Raw genomic sequence first — 14,052 nt, forward strand, 5'->3', positions numbered from 1 at the left:
CAAGTAGTGTTTATAACCCTCTATTGGCCATATAATAACTTCTATACTGGCAAGCCCAATTTGAGTAAATTACAAGGGGATTTCTAAATTGCTATAAGATGTACATGCTTTATGCACATACACTTATGTTGTAAATATAGTTTTGCTAAAATATCAGGAATTGATTATTGAACTATAAAAAATATTAGCACTTATACAAAAAAAACTAACTTGCAAAAAAGTAATATTGAGTTTCCTAGTTGTGTATCAACATATTTTTGTAAAAACTCCAAAATGACCAAAAGATACATAATTTATCATTTAGTAAGAAAATATGAACTTATAAAATATAAAACACCTATAAAGTATAACAATTTTCAACTTAAAAAAATAAAACAGTTTGGTAAAAACTTTTTGTTATATTCATGTTGACAATTTAATGAAAACTAAATCATTTTGGTCAAATAGAGTAGAATTTAAGCTTTCTATTTAATATATAACACAAAATCAAACTTCTCTTTTGAGTTTGATAAATAATAATTTTACAATATTAATAGATATTAATAGTTTTTTACACTTCTCACAATTTTGCGGTTGGTTCAAACTATGGAACTACAATAACTACTTTATAAGTTGCTAAAGTCAAGATTTATCAGAAATTGCAATACCTATTTGCTATAGTTTAGTTCATTGGGATCACGTAGGTATCACGTTTGTTGGGGTTAAAGCCCGTTTAATGTTTAAATGTGTCATAGAAGTAAAGATGACACAGCGAATCAAAATGAGTTGCTTGCCATTACAGAGTGAATCTAGAAGTACTCAAAATGGGTTAATGGCGAGTAGGAGGGTTAAATCAAAACAATCAAATTAGTTTTAACAACAATTTTACATCAAAAATATAAGTTGCTAATATCACAACTTAACCAGAATTTGAATATGGGTTCTTTAGAACAATAAAGAATAATAGAATAATAAAGAAAGTTGTAAATATATAAAAGTCATTGCAAAGCTCATCAAGAACTGAATGCTTCCAGCATCTTACAAGTCATGCTAATTTCAAATTTATTAATATCTTGCTGATACTACCACTAGTAATAATTCTGTCTACTTTGATTTGTAAATATTTCATTCCAAATGCTCAATTGTTTCAGATTACAAAGATTGCAATACATTATAAACGTACATCAATTGCCTTACAACATAAAAGGTGTTACTAATCTTACAATCTTATAGCACTGAGAAAACTGAACCTGTGACTATCATGAACACAGTTTTCAACCAATTTAAATAAACGTGATTATGGCAATGTGGATAAATTATGTTAACAATTGTAACACAAGAACAAGAACTGTTATGAACATAATAATTAAATAACCATGTGAATGTATTTTGAGAGTTAATATTTTGATATTAATACTGCAGTATAAACCCTCAGCCAATCATGGTACCATGACTAGCACTACTTTGGTATGGTATCCATAATTGAAGAAGATATGAATCATGAGTGTGTTCACCTGGTCTGTCTCTAGGATAATAATATTATTCCTGGTCTCTAGAAAAGGAACTGCTTTTTCTAAAAGTTTATGGAGGGTTGCCCAAAGACTAAGAAATTGAAGGAAATACAATTTACAAGACATTGTAGCATAATTACCATTTAACGATAATAAAACAAACCCCAAAGTGCTTGTATTTATATATTATTTATATATATATATATTTTATGTAATATTATGAATTTTGATAAATCATGCCATTTTTAAGTGTACAAAATGAGTAAAATTAATTATTTCTCACAATATCAAAATACAAGTATTCTAATAATACTTACTTGTAAAATATTTTTGTTTAAATATTCATTTATCATACTTTGAATATTTTGAAGTGATATTGTTTACTTGCAAAGATGAAATCTAACGATGTATGATTTTTGTGCCAAAGTAGAACTTGCTTAGCAATTGAACATAGATATTTCAAATGCCTTTAAGCGTGGGAGGCCTACATTGCAACTGTAATAAGTTAGATATGCCAATGCTTTGGTAAAATACATACATTTGTTATCTAATATTAAAAATTTTGTGTAAATGTCAAATGATTATAGAAAATTATGTTTTTTATAGTTTTTTATCATCTTGAAACTGTTTGCGATATGACAAAAATAATTAATACAAAACAGCTTGCATTTTATTTATTTTTAATCTGTTTTAAAGTTTGTTTTTGATGATGGAAGAATTGAATGTGACACACATAAGTCACAACCGTGTAGTGTGTCAATTTAATGCACACTAAATAAAATACAATAAAAACAAAACTATTAGAAGTGTACTAAAGAATGCAGGTCACAAAAGGTCTGCACTGAACTGACCAGAGGCCTACAGTAAAGTCGTTTATTAAATTTTAAAAACTGTCTGAAACTTTAATAAAATGTTAGACAAAGGTTACTGTGTAGTACACAAGAAAAGTAAAAATAACGCTAATCAATAAATTCCAAGTAAAATGTGTGACTAAAAAAATAATTAATGTTTCATTAAAGAAATAAAAAATAGGCAATAAAAACAATATATAAGTGTAACCAAATTTAATTTTTGTTAATACCACATGATTTTTGATAAAGAACACAATTAATTGTAGAGAATATTATGGCCAGCAGGCACCAGAATTTGGAAATCTTCTTCAAAGCAAACAGTAAAACGCAAACTACAGTTGCTGTAATGGAGTCTATACAAAGCCCAAAGTTTAGAATATAGGTGCCCATGTAAACTAGCATAGTGCGGTAGCAGAGAGAAAAAATACTTGCTTGTTAAGACATGTCTTAAATGGCAAACATTTATGAAACAATAAAATATCTTTAAAAAGTTACCTCTTGAGCATTTTGGAAAAGCACACTATGATCTTGTGGAGAAATAACATCTCTTCTTTCAGAGAGTGGCAGCAGGAACCTTGCAATACCAAACTGAAGGCACAGAACATACTGCTGCTCATTGTGTAGCAGTTGATAGACAGCTTGGCGACGACCCTCCACCACATTTTCAGGACTACCCTGTAAAGAGGTATTACTTGCAATACCAATCTGAAGGCACAGACCATAATGCTACTCATTGTGTAGCAGTTGATAGACAGCTTGGCGACAACCCTCCACCACATTTTCAGGACTACCCTGTAAAGAGGTATTACTTGTAATACCAATCTGAAGGCACAGACCATAATGCTACTCATTGTGTAGCAGTTGATAGACAGCTTGGCGACGACCCTCCACCACATTTTCAGGACTACCCTGTAAAGAGGTATTACTTGCAATACCAATCTGAAGGCACAGACCATACTGCTACTCATTGTGTAGCAGTTGATAGACAGCTTGGCGACAACCCTCCACCACATTTTCAGGACTACCCTGTAAAGAGGTATTACTTGCAATACCAATCTGAAGGCACAGACCATAATGCTACTCATTGTGTAGCAGTTGATAGACAGCTTGGCGACGACCCTCCACCACATTTTCAGGACTACCCTGTAAAGAGGTATTACTTGCAATACCAATCTGAAGGCACAGACCATAATGCTACTCATTGTGTAGCAGTTGATAGACAGCTTGGCGACGATCCTCTACCACATTTTCAGTACTACCCTGTACAAAGTTATTACTTATATCACCAACCCGAATTTACTTAAAATACTGCTGCTCATTGTGTAGCAGTTGATAGACAGCTTGGTGACGACCATCCAAAACATTTTTATATTGTCAGGACTACCCTGTACAGAGTTACTACTTACAACACCAAACCAAATTCACTGAACATTATTGCTGCATATTGTGTAGCAGTTGGTAGACGGCTTGGTGATGACCCTCCATCACATTTTTATATTGTCAAGACTACCCTGTACAGAGTTACTACTTACAACACCAAACCAAATTCACTGAACATTATTGCTGCATATTGTGTAGCAGTTGATAGACAGCTTGGCGACGACCCTCCACCACATTTTCAGGACTACCCTGTAAAGAGGTATTACTTGCAATACCAATCTGAAGGCACAGACCATAATGCTACTCATTGTGTAGCAGTTGATAGACAGCTAGGCGACGACCCTCCACCACATTTTCAGGACTGTCCTGTACAGAGTTATTACTTATATCACCAAACCGAATTTACTGGACATACTGCTGCTCATTGTGTAGCGGTTGATAGACAGCTTGGTGACGACCCTCCAACACATTTTTATATTTTTAGGACTACCCTGTACAGAGTTACTACTTACAACACCAAACCAAATTCACTGAACATTATTGCTGCATATTGTGTAGCAGTTGATAGACAGCTTGGCGACGACCCTCCACCACATTTTCAGGACTACCCTGTAAAGAGCTATTACTTGCAATACCAATCTGAAGGCACAGACCATAATGCTACTCATTGTGTAGCAGTTGATAGACAGCTAGGCGACGACCCTCCACCACATTTTCAGGACTGTCCTGTACAGAGTTATTACTTATATCACCAAACCGAATTTACTGGACATATTGCTGCTCATTGTGTAATAGTTGATAGACGGCTTGTTGACGACCCTCCATATTGTCAGGACATGTCTGTACAAAGTTACTACTAGTATTAATAAACTAAAAAACACAACGATATTGATAATTGTTAGTAAATGGTCTAGGGGTGACTCCTCTGTAGGAGTTATCCAAAGCAATGAATTTAATAAAATATTCAATTCAATTCGTTTATTGCCGTTAAATAACATATGTTACAATAGGCTTTGTCACATTAGTCAATTAAATGGTAGCACAATGATACAAATAAAATAGCAGACATTTGACTTCAGTGAAAATTTGATGTATAATAACTAAAGGCAATGAAATACTGAGTGCTGCTTGTTGTGCAGCTATTGTTAGATGGCCTTGTCAGAACTCTGATCAGTTATAATAACTTGCAATAACAGCAAGATACAGTATATACTTTATTCTGTACATAAATATAAATTACATCTTTCACAATACATTGAAAGCACATAGTGTGATTTTATTAGAGATATGAGTTACACATGCGGCTGTATATATATTAGATTACGCAGTATAGATCTAAACAGGGAATCCTTCTATTATTTTTTTTACAAGTAACACAGTTTTTACAGGATGAGCTCTGCATAGCAGGATGAGCTCTGCATAAGCCTGGAGGTTAGATGATAAAATGTTAGTCATTTAAAATGGTCATTAATTCATCTTCTTGTAGATCCACAGGCGTTATCTGCCTCTGATTCGAGGTTTTATAAGATGGGCATATCTGGTAATTTGGAAATATGACTATTATGAAACCAATTTATATTAAGATTAGAATAGTGAATGATTTTGTTCCATGCATAATCTTTTGATGTGGGTTAAGAAATTGCTTTTTCTCAATTAGGACATTGGTAGTGCTCTTAATCACTAAAAGGCTAATATAAAACAAGGATTAGGTCTTATTGGAAGGTTTTAAATGTCCTTTATTGCAAGAGACTATTTGTCTCAGTACTACTTTGTTCTAACCCATCTGAATATTTGTGCTGTTCATAATGATTAACCTTTACTTAACTAAGAATAGTAATATTTCAATCATCCTAATAATCCTATCTACCTTAAGTTTGTGCAAATTATTTAGAATTCTGAACGTCAATGAATGGTTAACTGCAGTTTTGCTGAGGTTACATCCTGATTGGCACATCCTGATTGGCACATTACGACCATACATAACATTGTCTTAACAGTCATATAAGATAGAAGTCATTTTCTTAACTAATATTATAAATGTGCCATGAGTTTGTTTGTTTGCTAAGCTTTCAGGTATAAACTATTAAACTGATTGTATTGGAATTTTACATAGACATTCTTATGGCCCCTGGTTAACATATAGGCTTATTCTTATTTTGAAAATCCATCGGGCCATGCTCCACTGGTCATTAAACTTAATAAAATGTTATATTGGTCTAAGTTGCATTAAAGTAAACAAAATTAACATTATTCATTGAAATAGCATCTTAAATATATTCATCTATTCTGTGTAAACATTGTTTCATAATAGCACAAACCATATGGTTAATTGATTAAACCAATATTTTCAATGTGTTTACAGTTATTTTGTGAATGCATATAATAAAGCTTAATAGTAACAATACTTATTATTTCAAACATTTCTGCACAAACCATATGGTTAATTGATTAAACCAATATTTTCAATGTGTTTACAGTTATTTTGTGAATGCATATAATAAAGCTTAATAGTAACAATACTTATTATTTCAAACATTTCTGCAACCCCTGTTGAACACAGAATAATAAAATATATAGATGAGAAAATTGAAATTGTTAGTAAAAATGTACATTTTGCTACATTTTAGTATGTATTAGTATGTAGTGCTTGGTCTGTACTGTAATGCAAATAGAAAAGACAATGTTACTATTTAAATTTTACTACAAATTTAAAAACTGTTATAACAACCATCTTAGTTGTCTTTTGAGAAGTATACTTCTTGGAGCTGTGTATCTATATGTATGATATATATTCTTGATCATAAAACAAGGCAAAATTAACTATGGATCAAAAATACTAAGACCGGATTATATTACAATGGCCATAAATATACACTTTTTGAGAGATTTTCTTTATTGTAGCAACAAGGCAAACTCAACATTGGCGTCAGAGATATAATTTACTCGAATCAGAAGTGCTCATACACTTGCAAAGCCTCAGAAATTGTGTGTAAATTGTGTGGTAATTGCTAGTATTTATATGTATCTCTTGTATTGTTACTATTAAACTCTATACGGATCTTAAACTTAATGCCTGTCCTTGTCAGATATTTTAGGGCACTAACTATTTACAACTAAATTTTGTTATTTATGAAGAGTTTCAGTGATTACAAGCATGTGTCAATAAATTCTCCAGGTTTTTGTTTACATGTCACAAATAAATGGTCATAGTAGATTTCATTCTTAGATTTTATATATATTGTAGAAAGCAGCTTAACAACTTCTTCATAGGATCTATTTTGTTACTTATGTAATTTATGAGAATTTTCACTTTTCCTTCATCATTAAAATATTTATTAGAAGATAACAAGGTCTGAAGTATCCTAATCCAGACATTAAATTCAAATAATGCTTTCTGTATAGTTCTGAGTCATATATTAAATATTTAAAGATTGTAATTTTCAAGATGTTACTACTTAAGAAAGTACTTCAGTCAAGATTCATTCATTACTGGATTGTTATTTCCACAGATACGACAAAGGTTCTGTGAAAACAAATCTCTCAAATTGGAATTAGCTCTGAACTACTCAGACATTTACCTAAAAGAACATCAAAATAAGTTTTTCTTCACGTTATTCCACAACATGACAAGAACCCTCTCAAGAGTTAAACCTTTATCACTTCAGGTGTAGTGAAATACTACTTCTCTGGGGAAAGAAAATATCGTCAGAGTGTATGTACTACCAGGAATGCCAGCTGTCATAACTGCAGAATATAGCTTTTCTATATTGATTGTCACTGTAACAACGGAGGTATAAACATTTCTGCAAGTCAGTGAACAACTCCAACTCTGACGTCCTCAGATCTCCTACCTGAACTCTCTTCACTCTCAACTCCAAAACATCTCTTTTGAAACAAAACATCACTCGCTTTTGGTTTGAATGATTGGAATCTTTTTGGGGCAATGTGATGAAAAATATAAACTCAAAGTTACTGGTAATGTTGAGTTTAGCTCCAATTTACCTTCCTCATAGTAGGCTACAGTGTCTGGAATCTGATGCTGTCACAGACTTGACTCCTGGAATCTAAAGTCGTGTTCGTCCAAAGAGATTACAAAAAGTTTGGTGATAAGAAGCTTTTAATTAATTATTAAAATACTGTTTAAAAATGTAATACTAAATTTCATGAAAACCATAGTAGAAACGACCAAAAGTATAAGAAACATAGAAAACATAATTAATCATTTCCTACAATTTTTTGACATAATTTTGAAACACCCTGTAACTATATCTATTTGTAAGCTAGGATTAAAAAATGAAATTATGTTGTTGTTTACATCACAGGCTTCAACAATCTGGAGTACATATTGGTGAATTTTTACATTTATCAGGAGGCGAGGTACATGCATTGAGACTATCATACTCAAATAACATAGAATGTAACAAATATTCAATATGCTATGTCTTAGAATCTTGTTAGAATACTATTAGGACCAGAACCTTGCTTGTACTTCTCTAACATCAGTTTGCCATTCACCAATTATATTATTGTTATTAAGCTCTTGATTATTTAAATTAGAAGAATTAGTAAATATTTAACTAAAATTCCTGTTCATCAACAATAATTTGATATTAAAACAATTAAGCATAAACAAAAAGAGATTGCTACCTCATCGCGTAAATACTCGTAGCATTCTGGTGAGAGACCATAGGCGTACTCACCACTATTTCTTGGGACATGTTGCCTTTACACTACTCTTGACCCCACCCAGACAAACTGATAAGCATGACACTGACTGGAAAAAATGTGTATGTAGTCTACTCTGATAGTGGCAGTTCAACGGTGGGTCGAAAAGCGGGTTTCAAGCTTTGTTCGAGCAAAAACGACCATTGCAATTTAGACCCATTGCACGATCCATATAGAAGCCAGTGATTATCTCATTCAGGAACTGCACAATATACTTAACACTAAATGGGTGCAATAAAATACATTAAAATTACTCCTATTAAGTAATATATATTTGAAAAAATTTACAAAAACATGGGATTTGACTGCTCATGTTTTATTTTACAGTAGTTCTTGTTGGTTGTCTCTTAGTAACCTCCTTTCTAGAGTGTTTGAGCTAAGACACGAAATATATGTTTTCCAGAAGGATAAAAAACCATGTCCTTGCCGATAAACTTATTGATAAAAACTTTCTGTCAAAAATAGCTTTTCTTACTGAATTGTTTAAAAAGTTGAACATACTAAGAAAGTAGTTGTTAGAAAAAAACTAAATATCCTTCACCTGTCAGACACAGTGGAAAGGTTTTGAAAAGAAACTCTAAAATTGAATACACTAGATTTTCAGCCTTGAAACAGTTTATTGAAGAAAGATCATTCCAAACTGAGTGTATTTCAATGAATACGATGAATATCTTCCTTTCAACGATGTCAACTCTATGATGTGTGTATCAAATCCGTTTAACAAAGAAATGTATCTAAACATTAAAGGAGTGAACAACTGGTTGAATTCCAAACAGATACTTCGTTAAAGACTGTATTAAAAACAAATTATTTACTAGACTAACGTAGAAAAGTGAATCCCCAAATTGTCAGGAAAGCATTGCTTCTGTTGATACCCTTTGCAACTTTGTACCTTTTTGAGGCGGGCTTCTCAGCTGTGGCAGTCACCAAATCAAAATTTAAAAACTGAAAAATAAGTGTGTTTCAGTTTTGAACATGAGTCCAGATTTTGATGTACTAATTAAAGAGAAAAAACCTTATCCTGTATACAGAATTTTAGAAAATCTGTCCAATTTGGCTTGTGTGAAACATTAAATGAATAATACGACTGTGATGAATTTGAGTAGATATAATCTGATTAGCTGAACTGTAATTTTTTAAGCAGTACAGTAGAACGTCAATAATCCGGATTAATTGGGAGTGGACCTCATCCGGATGATCAAAATTACGTTAAATATTGCCCGTATACACTATTTAAGTACATAATCATTAAAAAATTTTATTTTTTCTCTTATACAGTAATGAGTTTAGAGGTGAAATTAATCAAAAACATCTTTTATGTTCAAAAACTGTATTGTAATTTGTTAGTAGCAACATGTGTACAGTAAAAGCAACAAACAATATTTTCTAATAGGTTTTTTAATTCCAGTATTGATTCGTTTTAAAAGAATCAGCTGAATGCATTTTGTTTCTCTAGCCATGACATCAGTGTCTCTGCCAATCCAGATTGTTGACGGTCCGGAATTTTGACATCCGAATTATCGACGTTCTACTGTATTTGAGTTATTATAACAATATTCAAAATGTTAAATATTTGTACTTTAATTACTTCCCTCTATTTATTTACTTGTACTACTGGAAATCTAACAATAATATAATAATAGTGTTCTTCTTTAAAAATCAGTTATAGTGAATAGTATATAGTTTTACATAATTTATTAAAAACATGGTTTTTATTTGATATTTTTATGATGGCATAGTTTACAATAAGCATACAGGCAAATATTTTATCAATGTGAATTAAAAAGTCACAATCCTTTTTTGTTATTCTTCATAGACTCTATTGAGATGAATAGAGGGATGAGAGCACCACAGAAATGAGTACAGACCTAAAGGAAGCCTTGAGCCTAGAAAGTTTGGAAACACTTGTTTATGTGCTTCATGCTTGGGCATGATGAATATCAGGTTAGAAGAAATCTCTTCAAGAGCTATTGTACAAACAATCAAATTTAAATAACATTACAAGTAAACAGTACAGTAATATATCAAAACATTTTCACATAGAAAAATGAAAATCTTAAACTTATAGCGAGACCTTTTGGTTCACTTGCCACAAGATTTAAGTAAATTTCCGTTGCAGTTCATAAAACTGGTACACTGAAACTTATTTTATTGAACCACTTGATTCCTTAAAAGCCAAAAGAATGTACATTAAAATAATTCTGAAACACACTAAGCTTCCAGTTTCTGAGAGCTCCCGAGCTGTCAGCCTATCAGCTCTCTGTTTTTGAGTGCTCCCAGACTCCAGGAGGTGTCAACTTCTAGGAGCTTCTGATCTATGGCAGCTACCAGCCCCTGGAAGTATTTAAACTAGTTCTTGGCTCCTGAGAGTTGTCAGCCTCTAGGACCTTCATCAGCCCAGCTTTTGGTAGATCCTGTTTCTGAGCTATATATCCAGCCTCTGGATGTTCCTTGCATCTGGTGAGATTGAGCCAGGTCTAGGTATCGGGTTCTTTTTAGCTCCTGGCTTCTAACAATCTTCATTCTCTACAACCCCCCAGCCTCTGCCTGCCAGAGGCCAGGAACTACCAAAAGTGGAGAGCTGCCAGACTGGGGCTTCCGAAGGTTAGAACTTGTTAAGGACTGGGAGGTTCTAGAAGCTGAAAGCTCCTAGGGACCGAGAGGTGCTAGAAGTCAGAGTCTGCTAATGGTCGGGAACTGGTGGACACCAGGAACTACCTTAGGCCTAGAGGTTCTAGTGGCTGAGAGGTCCTAGATGCTGAGAGCTAGCTGCCAGAGACCTGGAACTACCAAATGTGAGGAGCTGCCAGAGATGGGGGTTTCCAAAGGCCGGATCTTGCCAGGGGCTGAGAGGTTCTAGTGACAGAGAGGTCCTGGAGACCGAGAAGTGCCAGAAACCTGAACCTGCTGGAGAATGGTGTCTACTATAGGCTGAAGGACCTAAAGACTGATGAGAGCTCCGAGAGGCCGAGAGTTACAGGGCCCGGTGCCTGTTAGAGGCAGAACCTGCCAGAAGTGAGAATTTCCTAGAGGCTCAGACTCTGAGAAGTCCTGACAAGTCGTGGAGATGACAAAGACCAAAAGCTCTCTGATGACGGGATTTTAGATGTTTCAGAGTTAGTTTAATGTACATTCTTGTGGCTTATATGGAGCCAGGACATTCTAGTAGTGGGAGCTTTCTATCTAGTAGTGCCAAGAGAATGGTTGGCACACAGATCTCTTGTGTGAACTAGTGAGCAATGTCTTGGATAATCATTTGGTAAATGAGGTGGTTAACTAGATGTAGTTTTCCTAATGTCAAGATTATGCCATGAGCATTTTCCCACCACTCATCATAAATCAATTATGAACATAATTTGGAGATACATAAAGGTTTAGTTTATTTTGACATCAACATCAATCATATGACAAAATTTGTGCCATCCATCATTGAGAATTCTATGCATATATATATATATATATAAGTTGGGGCCCGAATCATTGTTTTGGCCGGGGAAACATGAACATGATACATGGATATTCTTTATGAACAAGGGATGTAAAATCATTAGGAGATTCACTTGTTAGCACATCACTCTTTAACCCTGTTCTAGTGTCCACTCTGTTAATGATTCGGACTCGGTAGAGTAGTTACTTGTTCTTTTAAGATCTTATAAATTATGAGAGAGTTCTCACCTCTAGGACACTTCTCTCATATGTAAAATGGTTATATAGTGTTACTTCTATGCAGTATAATGTAGTTCTATTACCACCCTTTCTGCCTTGCTGTTCTTTCTAGTTCTTTTGTTAAGTAGGACTATTTTGTATTATTAAAAAGCCTGAGTCTATTAAACCAGCTAACCATTTACTCATCAAAATAACATCAGTGATAGGAACAGTCAGACTTGTGTAAAATCTTGTCTCAGTGCCTTTGTTAAGCGAATGCAATCTTAGTGCTTAACTATTTCTGATCTGAGAATGTGTCAGTATTAAATACTATATTGTCAGAGGTACAGACAAATCTGCGTCACCAAATGCATTTGACAGCATAAATCTCTGTGGCAGTTTTGTGATTAGCAAAATAATGTCAATCTCATATTTAATTCTTTTATTCAGTTTTTTATTTGTTCAATCAGTGCCTAGAACATTTGTTAGCCTATTGTTGATTTGATATAAAATTGTTGATTTTTTAATTATTTTTTATATTTAATTTAATTATACTGCATATATTTATTCATCACCTACCTATACTATTTTTACGTGATCTTTAAGACTCAGGGTGTATTGGTTAACCATCTTGAATGAATTGTTGTAATTTCTTGATTAATTCAAATAAAATGTAGTAAAAGTTGAGATCGTTGTTTACTTAATGCTTGGTTTGGAACTGGCTTTAGCTTCTCAGTTATATCCACCAGCTTTTTTCAATCCTTAATGTGTAAGGAGGACTGACTTCCTCTCTTTGAATTTTAACATTCCTCGTTTAATGCTTGTCATGTTACAAACCTTTTATATAAGTCATTATTTGGTGCTTTGCATTCCAAATTGGATGAGAAATGAACCTCCTGGGTGTACAGTGCTTACTCACAATGCTAGAGAGTAATTCTTTTTTGTACATGCAGGAGAGGTGTTTGTTCAGAGCAGTTCAAAACCTTGAGAGACTCAGGGAAAGTCCAAATATTATTGACTTCAAATCTGCTTCACTTTTATATCATGTATTGTTGATAGATCATATGTATATGCATGCTATTAATGTGAGTTTATACGATTATTGATTTTTTATTCTTAAAATATTTATATCTCTAATATTGATTACTTTAGATTTACAAACTTTGAGGTTACCAATGCAACATTTTGATGTAACCAAAAGTAAAATGTAGAGGTTGAGAGGATGGGCCGCAAGAGCTTCTATTTGTGCAGACCAATTAATTATTCAGAAGAGGCTTGGAGAGTGCTGGAGCGTATACTTGAGAAGGTTTTCTGAGCTGAGGGCGTGTAACTGCTGTTTAAGAAGTGCTCTTTCAAGAGAGGTGCTTATGGAATCTGGTTCTGTGTCTGAGTGTTAGTAGGACTGAAGGGAAGGATATGATTGGAATTTACTGAACCCTCATCAGGCCCGTTTTACACCCTGCCAGCGCCCTAGGCACAACGAAGAATAGCGCCCCTTTTTATACCCCTGCCAGCTGATTACGTCCCCCCCCTACCAACCCCACCATAACGTCCATACCCCGTAAATTAAGATTTAGTCTGAAACGCCAGTTTTGGTTCGGGAGGGAATTTAGACTTAATGTCCCATAACTCTCTTTTACAAATTATCCTGATTCTTTTCGAGAGCCTTCCCATTATCTACCACCTATGGACCCGCCGTGTCCCGGACTGGCAACCGGTAACCGTGAGGTATCTACTGGCTTCCGGTGGGAATGCGTGTAACATACCTTATGGCATTACGCACCACCCACCTTTACATTTGAAGTATTTACATTATTTACAATATAATATTTTCTTTGGATTATTTTTGGTTTGTTGGCTTACCACTAGACTGACTAGAGATTCATACAATAGCTTTTTTTCTGGTTTTCCATGTTGCAAGTCATCAATAATGTGTTTGTAGTCTAATCTTAAATTGATGT

The 14,052-nt window shown here is 33.8% G+C and overlaps 1 protein-coding gene across 1 annotated transcript in view; it reads right to left on the reverse strand.

Annotated features, from left to right (window-relative positions):
• Nucleotides 1-14,052, reverse strand: part of LOC124360504 — a 166,729-nt gene that overhangs the window by 60,371 nt on the left and 92,306 nt on the right. The window contains exon 16 of the mRNA XM_046814195.1: nucleotides 2,837-3,016. Within this exon, the coding sequence (XP_046670151.1) occupies nucleotides 2,837-3,016 (180 nt within the window). The remainder of the gene's footprint in view (nucleotides 1-2,836; nucleotides 3,017-14,052) is intronic.

Source organism: Homalodisca vitripennis, chromosome 4 (assembly GCF_021130785.1).
Source record: "Homalodisca vitripennis isolate AUS2020 chromosome 4, UT_GWSS_2.1, whole genome shotgun sequence".
Taxonomy (NCBI): Eukaryota; Metazoa; Arthropoda; class Insecta; order Hemiptera; family Cicadellidae; genus Homalodisca; species Homalodisca vitripennis.